We start from the raw sequence: 11840 nt of genomic DNA on the forward strand, positions 1-11840 counted from the left end.
TGAAGTAAATTGTCCAAATGTTTTGAGCCCGGGCAGTGGCACTCTAGAGCTTTTACTTGCTACTCTTTCCTACTTCCCTAAATTCTTTCTCTAAACAGAGACATAGAAAGTTTGAGTCCGTGTACGTTACTGGGCACACTATGTTACTTGAAACCCTGTCCTTCCCTCCTCCCTCCCTCCCTTTGTTTGAGTTGCTATAATAGAGTGCCAGGTACGGTGGGAACTGATAAATAAGACATGGTTCCTGTTCTCGAGTTGCTTCCAGTTTGGAGAGCACAGTTACCAACCAGTTGTTATGAAGCAGAGCATCGTAAGGAGGAGGTGCAGAAAGAGTTACAGGAGTCTGGGAGATCCTTCTGTGACCTCATTTGAGTAGTTATTCTCTGACCGTGGAATTATGTTGTGGACTTGGGACAGCTGATCCTGTTTTGTTAGGCATGTATACAATAATTTGCGTGGTTCAGAGGGAAGAACTAAAAGGCTGGTAGGCTTTGCATTTTGGAATTCTGGATATTCTTCATGTGATGATGGAACACTGATGAGCTTTGGCCATCAGTTCCTGGAAACTGCCGGTCATGGGCAACCAATAGCTGATATAATTAACTTTAATCCATGCTTTGAAGATTAGCCAGTTGGCATGGGCCAGGATTGTTATAAATTCACATTGACTCATCAACAAGCACATACATATTTCTACAAACTTACTGTGTTCTGTCATTTCTCTCAAAACATTGGCATTCTCTTGAAATAGCCTTGTGTGTGTTTTTCTCCAACTTCCAGAGTCTTGAAGTTTAGTATAATAAATTATTATGCAAACAGATATAAAGTGATCTGTCCTTTGGGATTTTCAGCATAACATGTTGGTTAGCTTTATGATTATTTACCTTTTACAATTAGCTCAACAGAAACATTTCTTTATGCAGTCTGCAGCTAATCAAAAATTACAGTAATAACAAATACATTTAGAGGTCTTTAATTTCTAATTTGGTCCAAGACACTTCAGTTAAAGCACAAAGATGATGACCAGATGGATTAATTTAAAGATAAGCAAAGGCAGTATTAAAAACAAATAAAAACTTAAAATAAAAAAAATTATTGGAATCAAGGGGGGATACAAAATTGAAGCACAAAAGTAAATCACAAAGTGTATATTGGTTTTTTCAGCTAAAATAGAATCCCTAGTTCATGGAAGTTTAGGACTGGAAAGGGAGTTTGTGGTAGGGTGAATAATGGCCCCAAAGATACCCACCGCCTAACCCCCCAAACCTGTGACTGTGTTACCTTATATGGCAAAAGGCACTTTGTAGATTTAATGAGGATTTGGAGGTGGGGAGATGATTCAGAATTATTTGGGTGGGCCGATGTAATCACTAGGGTCCTTATAAGAGAGGGGAAGGAGGGTCAGAATCAAAGAGATGTGACAATCGAAGCAGAAGTCAGAGTGATGCAGCCTCAAGCCAAGGAATGAGGGCAGCCTCCAGAAGCTGGAAAGGGCAAGGGATGGATTTTCCCTCTTGAGACAGAGCCTCTAAAAGAAATGCAGCCCTGCCAATGCCTTGATTTTAGCACAGGGAAACTGATTTTGGATGTCTGACCTCTGCAACTGTAAGAAAATCAATTTGTGTTGTTTTAAGCTACTGAATTTGTGGTAGTTTGTTATGTCAGCAATAGGAAGCTAACACAGACCTTAAATCCCGTGTAGCACAGTGACTCAGTTTTTCTGAAGTCTCACCAGTCAGTTTTTGGGAAGAGAAAGGGACCTGGGGGAAGCAGGAAACATTGTTTGTGCTCAGAAGGATTGGGAGAATAGGAGGAATTTTTGGTATCCAAGATTTACTATGAACATCTCAAAAAAACACAAATTCATTGCAATGAGTAGTATAGGACTGAAGCAGGGCAATGTCTTGCAGTTATTCTGGGCTCTCTTCCTAGTGGTTTTGATCCTTCCCCCTCCTCCCATAAATGAAGGGCTGTCTCAGCCACCATAACTGCCTTGATTATGTCCACTTCCAGCCAACCATCCTTTGCATTTATTTGTGAAATGCCCTTGAATCCATTTTGTGCTGAGCTGGTGGTGCATCAGCTCCGATGAATGAACCCTTACCCTCCCTGATCCACAGCAGAGAAGGCAGAAACTTTCCCTAACTAGGGCATTTGTTCTAAATTGTTGACAATTTTTTTTTTTTTTGCATTTGAAGACAATTTTCTGTTTAATGAAAATGAGGAATATTTTGTCAACTTCCATTTTATTTGGTCTGCTTGAAATCGCATTTTGCCTTTTTTCTAGCCAGTTGATCTTTTTTCACTTAGAGTGTGTTATTTTCTAAGTCGTTAGGTATTTTGTGTTTCTGTTGAACCGTATCCAAGTGCTCTCTGATCTTTTAAGCTGCAACTCCCTGAACTGAATCTGGTTATTTAGTTTTATCATTGGATCTAGTCAGTGGTAGAAGTTCAAGTACCTTTTTGTGAATGTGGGAAAACATCCCTGTGTTAAGTTGGAATGTTGACTTGAAATGGACACACTTGAAATACAAATTGGCATTCACTTTAAATGAAAATCACCTGATTAATGCAATTTGACATGTTAGCTCTATTACTCAGAACCTCTGAAAAATGAAATGATATTTTCAAACTAAAATTTTTTATTTCAAGATGTGTTCTTTTGAAAATTATTTTGTTCTGTCATTATTCAGAAATAATGACACATCAGGATCCCCAGATTTTATTGTAGAATCTCTGCTTTTGTTGGGGCACAGTCTTTGTGCCTTTAGTTTCCCCATGTGCTATTTAGAAGAACAGCAGGTTAAAAATATCATCAGTACCCATGTATGCCAAACTGTGCATTAAAATACATAATAAATTACGGTTTCAGTTTAAGTGCTTGACTAAGATTTGGTTTGTTAATGTTGGTAATCTAAGAAACTGTTAGCTGGGGAGAAAAAGAAATATGAGCTCTGCCCACTTAACCAAATGTCCACGAGCAAAGTATATAGATGTCCTGTTTCCAACAACTACTTATTATTGATCGATTTCAATAAAGTAGCTCTCAGAGAAAGCACGGGAAGTCTTTACAATTTTTTTTTTCTTTCTCTGTTGGGCTCTCGTTAAGACCTTGCAAAATCCTGCTCCTCATCAAGCTTTACTCCCTAGATTGAACATGTGCTGATGATTTTTATCTGAACCAGTCTTTGTTATGATGGTTGCAAAATGGTGGTTTTATAACCCCACCCCACTTATCAGTTCATGGTCTTTGACTGTAGGGGAGAGTGTCCCTCCCCCACCTTCCCTCCTTTCCTTATTGACTTATGAATCTTTTATCAGTCTTGACCTATGAATTCCCATTTTTCCCAGTGGGTTATAATCCATTGCTATCCTTATTTATTTTGATGTTCAAATTACTTTCTTTTTTTAAATCCTTTAGTGTCATGTGCGCCTTTAAAGACACATGTCCACGTCACTCTCGTATGTGCATTTATTTCGCTTTGTGCTGTCTTCTTTTTCACCTTTCGCAAGAATTACACAAATTCAGTCTTTCTTCTTTTTTGAAATTTAGTTTCTTACATAAAAGTGAGCTTTACCTTCTTAGTCTGTTTTCCTCTTTTTCTTACTGCTTCTGTTATTACCCATGAACCTTAAGGGATCTGTCATTCCTCCCCACCATCGAAGGAAAATGTGAAAATCCTGAACTGAAGACTGTGATGCTTGTTCACAAAATCAAGCACCTCTGAGCCTTTATTCATCATATCTTTTCTTTTTCTACATTCAGGCTATCTGCAGGCTTAGGAGTATATTTTGGTTATTTCAGTATAATGCATTTTCTTTCTACTTTTTATATTCATTCTTAAAAGCCTATATTATTGTGAAAACATTAAAATGCCATTTATATTCAGATTTAAGGTTTAGTAATAATAACTCCTATTTAATGAGCATATATTTTGGTGTCTAGAGAAATTTTTTTTCAAGTGTTTTATCTTATGGCTATTGTAAAAATATTAACATTTTAAAGTAGACTTCTTAACCAGAGCCTGTAACATTTTGGAAGTGCTTTCTCTGATGTTGTTTGAAAATAGCTGTAGTAGTGCTAAATATAGCTTGTGTTACTACATGAAGAGTGCGAACAAGAATTGTCAGTATTTTGCCTCATTTCTTTTGTTTTTAGGAGTGATTGAAAACTCTGGTTTAGTACAGGTAACATTAGGAAAGCAATGTTTAGCAAGAAAAGAAGAACAATCTTGTTTCCTGAGAACGTTAAAAAATTTTTATTCAAATGTTGAAGTGTTATATTCCCAAAAATGATAGATAGAATTTGTGATTGAAGAATTTAAACCTTATGAGATGGTGAGATTGGGTGACAACAGTCTGGAGCAAACTAATGACTGACCTTAATTTTATTCTTATGAAAATAAAACTATCGATAGCCCACTGAGGAAAGAAATGATGAATTTATTTTAAAACAATCTTAGAAAAGAAAAGACACAAATGAAGTTATTTACAAAATAGAAACAGAGTCACAGACATAGAAAATAAACTTACGGTTACCAGGTGGGGAAGGGGGTGGGAAGGGATAAATTGGGAGTTTGAGATTTGCAGATACTAACTACTATATATAAAATAGACAAACAACGAGTTTATACTGTATAGCACAGGAAACGAGATTCAGTATCTTATAGTAACCTATATGAAAAAGAATATGAAAAGGAATATACATATGTGTACGTATGACTGAAGTATTGTGCTGTACACCAGAAATTAACACAACATTGTAAACTGACTATACTCCAATAGAAAAAAAAAGAATATTAGATTATTAATAGTTCATTCTACTTCCTACCCCTAGTAATTTTTCAGAACCTACTTCCCCAGCATTTAAGAGGTGCTGGTAAATGTTTTGCATTGTTGCAGGTACTTTGCATACTTTTTTTCCATGCAAATATTTAATTAAATTAAAAAAAAATTATAGCTTGTAGCATTGTTTGAAACTTTCTGAGTTCTCAGTTTTTCTCAAAGAACACTGTAAATTGGATTCTTAGAACTCTTTATTTCACCCATCAAGCAGAGATAAATAGGTATTTCTCAAACCTCTTCTACAGAGTTTTATATGGCCCTTGGCATGATGTGGGCTTGTAATAATAGCTGGTTACTATTCTATGGGAAAAGAGAGAGTTGTTAAGTAACGTACCGAACATCACACAACTAGTTAACTTGAGCTGTTAACAGAACAAAAATACCTCTTAAATTGCTTGACTATTCTGCCTATATTGTATAGTAGTGAAAAATTCACACTTCTGAGGCAGGAAGACCTGAGTTTGAATCACAAGTTAGCTATTTACTAAAAAAGTTGAGCAAATTGCATAGGACATCTCAGAGTCAGTATTACCCCTGATGCCAAAATATATGCCATCAGCCCCTTACATACGTTCTTGCTTTCTTCATTTTTTTAAGATACAGGAATATAGCTCTAAAGGCCAGTTTATTTAACTCAGTACTGAATTTGAATCAGCTGCTCTAAATTCTAATGCTTGACAGAGATTTTTAAAGATGATTAGGGATAGAATGAAGTAATATATAAGAAATTTGTAAATTATATCACAGTATAAAAGCATGAAATAGTAATTTATTTTAAATGAAGTTAGTTTTTTTCCACCATAAAATTTTCAGTCTCAGAAAACTTGGACCATTTTAAAAAAGAGGAGAAATAAAATGATTATCTGTTGTACAACCGCCTAGAGATAATTGTTTTGCTTCCTTTTAGCCCTGAGTTTGTTTTTTTAAACATAAGTTGGTTATTTAAGGACATTCAGGGGTCCCAGAAGGAAGATTCCATAAAAGGGAATTTGATAAAAGAGAAAATAGGTTGTCACTTGATGTCTTTTTTCCCAGTTACGAGCTCCTCAATAATTCAGATACTTCATTATCAGTTTTAAAGATGTAGAAAAGCGTCTATCAGTTATTTGACCAACGTAAAAGGCCATTTTATAGCTCTTTTCAGGTCGGTCTGCTTTTTGGGCGGGGTCCTCTGTCCCTAACAGGGCCCGTGTTGAGGGTGGGCAGCCAGGCTTGGCAGCAGTTTCTGGGAAGAGTACCAGGGCATCTTAAATGACCACAAGTGTTGTATGAGGCTGTAAATGCTAGTGCAGACTTAGGCTTCATCAGTGAAGGGTCTGAGGACGTGACTTTATTGCGGTGACTGTGCGACTAGAGCACATCCAGCATGTTGTGTTCACCTCGGGGGCCTCAAGTCTGAGCTGGACATCGACAAGGTAGGAACTGGTGACTAGGACAGCAGTGAGTCCAGAAGTCCTGTCAGTCATTGAACAGTTGAAAGAATCAAAGATGTTTTGCATAGTAGGTAAGCTCAAAGGAATCCACAAATGGAAGAGGGAGTAGATAGACTCTCAAAGTACAGACCTAGGAAAGCAGTGAGATGGAGGCTCTCTTTGATTTGATATAATAAGCATGAGTGTGTGTGTGTGTGTGTGTGTGTGTGTGTGTGATATAAAATTATTGGGATTTTCTAGTAACAGAATGGACCTTAGGTTGGAGTTAGTTTCTGGTCACCGAAGGTGTTTAAGCTGAGGTTGGATGAATCCCTGCCAGGAGGCACTATAAAATGCATTCCCTCACTGTATCCGTTCATTTATTCACTCACTCACTTTTTTTTCCCGCTTTCCGATGTGCCAGGGACTGTGCCCAGTGCTGAGGAGACAAAGATCAATCCTGTGGGCAAGAGGTTGATTAAATGACTTCATAGACCCCCCCCCCCTTATGGCTGTGGTTGAAAGAAACTGCTTGATGCTTTAGTTTCTTTTGCCTCAATAAAAGAGCGGAGCTCTGATTTGTGTATTACTCTGCCTTTTAAACACCCCAGCGTGTTACTATCACATTTCATCTGTGATGTGGAGTAATGCTACATGTTACTCGCTGAACATAGGCCTTTAACTCATGTGCATGACAGTGTTTTTCATGGCAAACGTTTAATTCCCGGCTGACTTCAGAAAGATTCAGAAATTATCAGAAAGTATCATGAGAGAACACAGTGCTTATTAAATGTAAGGTGATATTACTTATTAACGTTGTTGGGAGTTCATTGTACATAAAACATATATGGAAGAGTCAGGTTCTAAAGTTACATTTATTTTTTTTGAGAGGGCTTACAGTTTGTATATACTGGGATCCTGAATCTCTAACCTTAGTGTCTGTAGATGGACCATGTATCTAGATTGATTCTATTCCTGCCTGTAGAAATCAGATAGTACCAGGAGAAGCAGAGGTGCCAAGAACAAAGTGTGCAGATCTGGAGGTGATATTGGGATCTCTGTATATTTTGGTCCATCAAGTAAGGCCAGCTGTTCATTTGTTTCATGTCCAGGTTTGGAATTCACCCAGTTGCAGGCCGGATGCCTGGTCAGCTTAATGTGCTGCTGGCTGAGGCTGGGGTGCCATATGATATTGTGTTGGAAATGGACGAGATCAACCATGATTTCCCAGGTAAGTAATGGGGGTAATGGTAAAGTTTAAGTGTTTTTAGTATGAATTGAGCGATGCCAGTCTTGGGACATAGACTGTGGGATTACTGAAGACCTGCTAGTCAGATGAAGAGTCACCTGCTCCTGGTTAAGCATGCAGCTGAAAGTAAATAAATGAAAGCCAATACTAAAAATGATGCTACGGCTTTGTAAGCAGCATGGGTGATTTTTTTTCCTGTGGGAAGGGCTGAAGGATGGTACAAGTCTTGGAAGGCAGTGCAATGGTGTGTATTGCAGAGGGACCGGGTACAGATTTGGCTCTGGAATCAGGTCCTGATTCTCATTTGCTTGTGGCCTTGAAGTAGGTACTCAACCTCGGGTTCCTCTTTTACGAAATTGCTTCTGTTGATGATTTAGTGTCTAATTCTTGCCAGTGGCTGAGATTTTACTGGTTTTTTCAATTGCAGCAATTTGAGATCAGTAAGTAGTTTTCTGTTTTCTTTAAAGTACTTGGACTTCACTAGGTAAGGTGCTGTACTTAATGGCTTTTACTGGGTAGATGTTGGATGCTAATGACATTTGGCCCAAGATCATATTTGTCAAAATTAAACCAGTTCCTTCTGGCAAGTATCCACTGTAAACTTAAAAAAAATACTGTTTATTAGAGAAAAACAGTGAAATTGTGTGTATGTCTAGATTCACAAGGCATTTTTTGGGCAAATTTCTAAGGTACTTTATATTCTGGTCCTTAAAGAGGGGATTTAGGCCATTTTAATTTTATTCCCCCTTTCAGATTTCACTGTTGCTAAATTGTGTGTGAAACCTGCCAGTTGCAGGAATTATGAACACAATTTTAATGCAGTACAGGTTCTTAGACCGTTTTCTTTTAGACATCAAATTGCTTGTTAAGTGGTCATTTTAAAAGTCGAAAATGGAATGCAAATCTTTAAAATAATGTTACTGGCAGATCATTTTGGGGTAATAAAAGAGCTATAAAGTCAGATTAGGTAGATCCATTGGGGGAGGGAAAGCATAATAATGCAAAGCTCCAGTCGGGATGCTCAGGTTCAGATGCAGGACCTACTGCCTTTAGGCTGTGACGCTGGCTAAGGACCTCTCTGATATTCTTTGTCCAGTGCCTAGCACAAGTGTGCATCCTGTAAATGTTAGCTTGTTATTGTTGTTATAAAGTCAGATCACTATAATTTGTCTGAAGGGAAAGTGACCTCTTCGCGCTTTATATTTTCTTTTTTTTCTGTTTTATTGTCATGTAGACACTGATTTGGTCCTTGTAATTGGAGCTAATGACACTGTTAATTCAGCGGCTCAAGAAGACCCCAACTCTATTATTGCAGGCATGCCAGTCCTTGAGGTCTGGAAATCAAAGCAGGTAACGTTTCAGACTTGTGTTTCATTCTGATCATCAAAGGTCTCTTAAAATACACACACAGAACTTCCCTTGCCACTTGATGAGAAATGGCAATGCCTTTCAGGAGGCCCAGGAGCTAGAGTAGATTTAGGGTCCAGCTCTCTCTGTCCAGCCTCTGTCTGTTCTGTGGTCACTAGAGAACGTGATTGAATGCCCTGATCATGACTGGAATTAGATGAGATTACGTGGTGGATGGATTAACAAAATCTGTAACCGCAGCTGAAAAAGGAGCTGTGAGCTTTTAGAATGAGTCTGGCTGAATTCCAGGCCGAGCCCAGTGAAGCAGATGGCTTCCCTCTGGGACACTGAGTCAGTATCATCACCTCCGCTTATGAAGACGAGCACATTTTTTTCATTTACTTTTTTTGAGAGGGAATTTGTATGTTGTTATGGAGTGTCTAGAAGAAAGGTGATTTAGAAATCCAAACAATAACATGGCATAAGGAAGCCAGCCCTGAAACTTTACTTCTGAAAAAGCCAATTGCTACACTGTGGAGAACTCAAAGGTGTGTAAATTTTCCCCTGACCCAACTGTGGGCACGTCCCTTTACCACTCTCGCGGCATATCTGCATTTTAAGAATCACTATAATGTAATGTATTTTTCCCTTTAATTTTGTTTCTCTTCATTATAAATACATGAGTTTGAAACTTAGTGTTTGTTGTGAGTAGATATGACATGCACTTGTTCATGTGTGTATGGAAAATTATTGCTTCAATGGGGTCACTATTTGAGAGTCTGCAGAGCGCATTACTGTATTAATGTGATATGGAGCATGAATAAATTCACACCACTTCCATTTTTGGATAGACTACATGTCCTCGAAGACCACAGAAAGGATTTTTATTTTATGAAGAACTGACCTGATGTTCAATAGGACAGCAACATCCACAGTCTGTGTAATTGTAAATGTCTATAATACATCAGTATTAGAGATGGACTTCATTTTGCTTTGTGGGAGCATTCAGTTAGCTCTGTCCTTGGGACATGCTAGATTGCTCCTTGGGCTTTTGTGTTATATTCTTTTTGTTTGCTGTCCTTTACTTTAAAGCAATGGAGTAGGAATCATACCATTTTCCCACTCTACTACATTTATCTTGGGATTTGTACTGGAAGCTCATGCATGAAGTATGTTCTCCTTAGCCCATTCAGAGAAGGATGCTTATTTTTCTGACTAGAAAATGTTATATACATAGTCCTTACAGAGAGACGCACTGAGAAGAAAATCACTTCACTTATCACTCAGATAAACTATTGTTAACATGACCTTTTCTCTAATGGATATCAGAGTATGGGCACATTTAAAGAATTAAAGTTAATGCAAGGTAAACATGCATTTAAAAGTACTCCTTGTGTATTTTAGAAGTCTTTGTAGTAAAGAATTAGTAGTGGTACATGCTTTGTTCAGAGTCAGGGCACGGCAGGCAATGTTTGTGTGCCCAACACATCCTGGCTGAGTCTGTTAAATACACTCTCTCACTTAATCTTTGGTTCTTAGGTCATCGTCATGAAGAGGACCTTGGGCGTTGGCTATGCCGCAGTGGACAATCCAATCTTCTACAAACCTAACACAGCCATGCTTCTAGGCGATGCCAAGAAGACATGTGATGCACTGCAGGCGAAAGTGAGAGAATCCTTCCAGAAGTAAAATTTAAAGCTCAAGCTGTTGTCTGACAAGGCCCCCTCTTCACATGTAGGAACAGGCAGATAAATTATCAATATATACAGCTGATACACATCTGTAGCAAAGCTCTTGGAAGAAAAGGAAGGTTCTGAAGAAAGCAAAGCAAATGTAGGGAATTTTTTCAAGAACAGCGATCCCTCGATTTTAAAAAAAGACTGACAATTCTGAATGTCTTTCTGTGCATATTTTTTTTTTGTTTTATGAATTCCAAAAGTATTTTCCAAAAGGAGAAAGAACAGTCTCATTTTGAATGTAATCCATTTGGGTATTTTCATTCTTCCTCAATAGTCAGCAATGTTTGAAGACATTAAGTCTTTAGGATTTTAGGACTTACATTATACATGGATCTGAAAAATCTGACACAGTGTAAACATTACAGCCACCTGCATTTATCTTTTTTCAACAAATATGACTAATTTGAAGCTTTTATCAACTCCTGAGCTCTTCATCTTACCACTGAACCATAATCTGAATTTACCATACCAGATTGGTTTCAATTTTTCAAACCGTACTTTTGATTCTAGATTTCAGGGATGTATTTTCCCACTTCTATTTTGATACATAAAAGGACTAGATAGTCTTTCAGAGATGCTGGAAAGAAATCATTTGCTTTGTATGTTTCATTAGAACACCAGTGAAACATATAATTTGAAATCAGTATTAGCTGTATTTTTAAAACCCCATTTCCAATTAGAGATCTCTTTAATTTCAATTTATAATGTATAGTACTGTATTAAGTGCACTTGAATGGAATTCAACTATTTGACTAATAAAATAAGTTCATCATGTTTGCATTGTGATATAGCAATTGTCTCTGGTGACAAAAGGCTAAAATTGAATAATTCTGCCTGTTAATAACATCTGAAGAAGACCTGCTACTATGGAATAGATAAAATTAATGTCTTAACTGTTTGCAAGAATAGTTTTTCCCCAAGAGTGTGTTTTGAGGTGTTATGTACTTGATGACATTTGAGAGAAATGATGGCGCTTTTTAAAGCTACCTCTTTGTTTATATAAGCACCAGTAAAGATGATGTCTTTTTGCAGTAATAGTGTAGATTGTCTTTGTAACTTTGCTGCTGTGCCAAAAGCTCTATACTAAGGTTGAATGTATGATGAATACTTGGACTATTTCTCTACGTAATGAATTTGGAAGTAAGTGTCTTAAAACAATTAACACGTAAAAACTCTCTCTAAACCAGAAAAAAAAAAAAACTGGCGCAAAATTTCTTTACTGTAGTGCTCATGTTTACTGAGTTTACA

At 37.4% G+C, this 11840-nt stretch overlaps 1 protein-coding gene across 4 annotated transcripts in view; it reads left to right on the forward strand.

Annotated features, from left to right (window-relative positions):
* NNT (nicotinamide nucleotide transhydrogenase) overlaps positions 1 to 11627 on the forward strand; it is a 76156-nt gene extending 64529 nt beyond the window's left edge. For all 4 annotated transcript variants that reach the window (XM_010966311.3, XM_045503775.2, XM_074357869.1 and 1 more), the window contains exons 20-22: positions 7370 to 7488; positions 8741 to 8856; positions 10393 to 11627. In XM_010966311.3, coding sequence (XP_010964613.1) covers positions 7370 to 7488; positions 8741 to 8856; positions 10393 to 10542 — 385 coding nt within the window. In that variant the 3' untranslated portion in view covers positions 10543 to 11627. The remainder of the gene's footprint in view (positions 1 to 7369; positions 7489 to 8740; positions 8857 to 10392) is intronic.
* The last annotated feature ends 213 nt before the right edge of the window (positions 11628 to 11840 follow it).

This window comes from Camelus bactrianus, chromosome 3 (assembly GCF_048773025.1).
Source record: "Camelus bactrianus isolate YW-2024 breed Bactrian camel chromosome 3, ASM4877302v1, whole genome shotgun sequence".
Lineage (NCBI taxonomy): Eukaryota > Metazoa > Chordata > Mammalia > Artiodactyla > Camelidae > Camelus > Camelus bactrianus.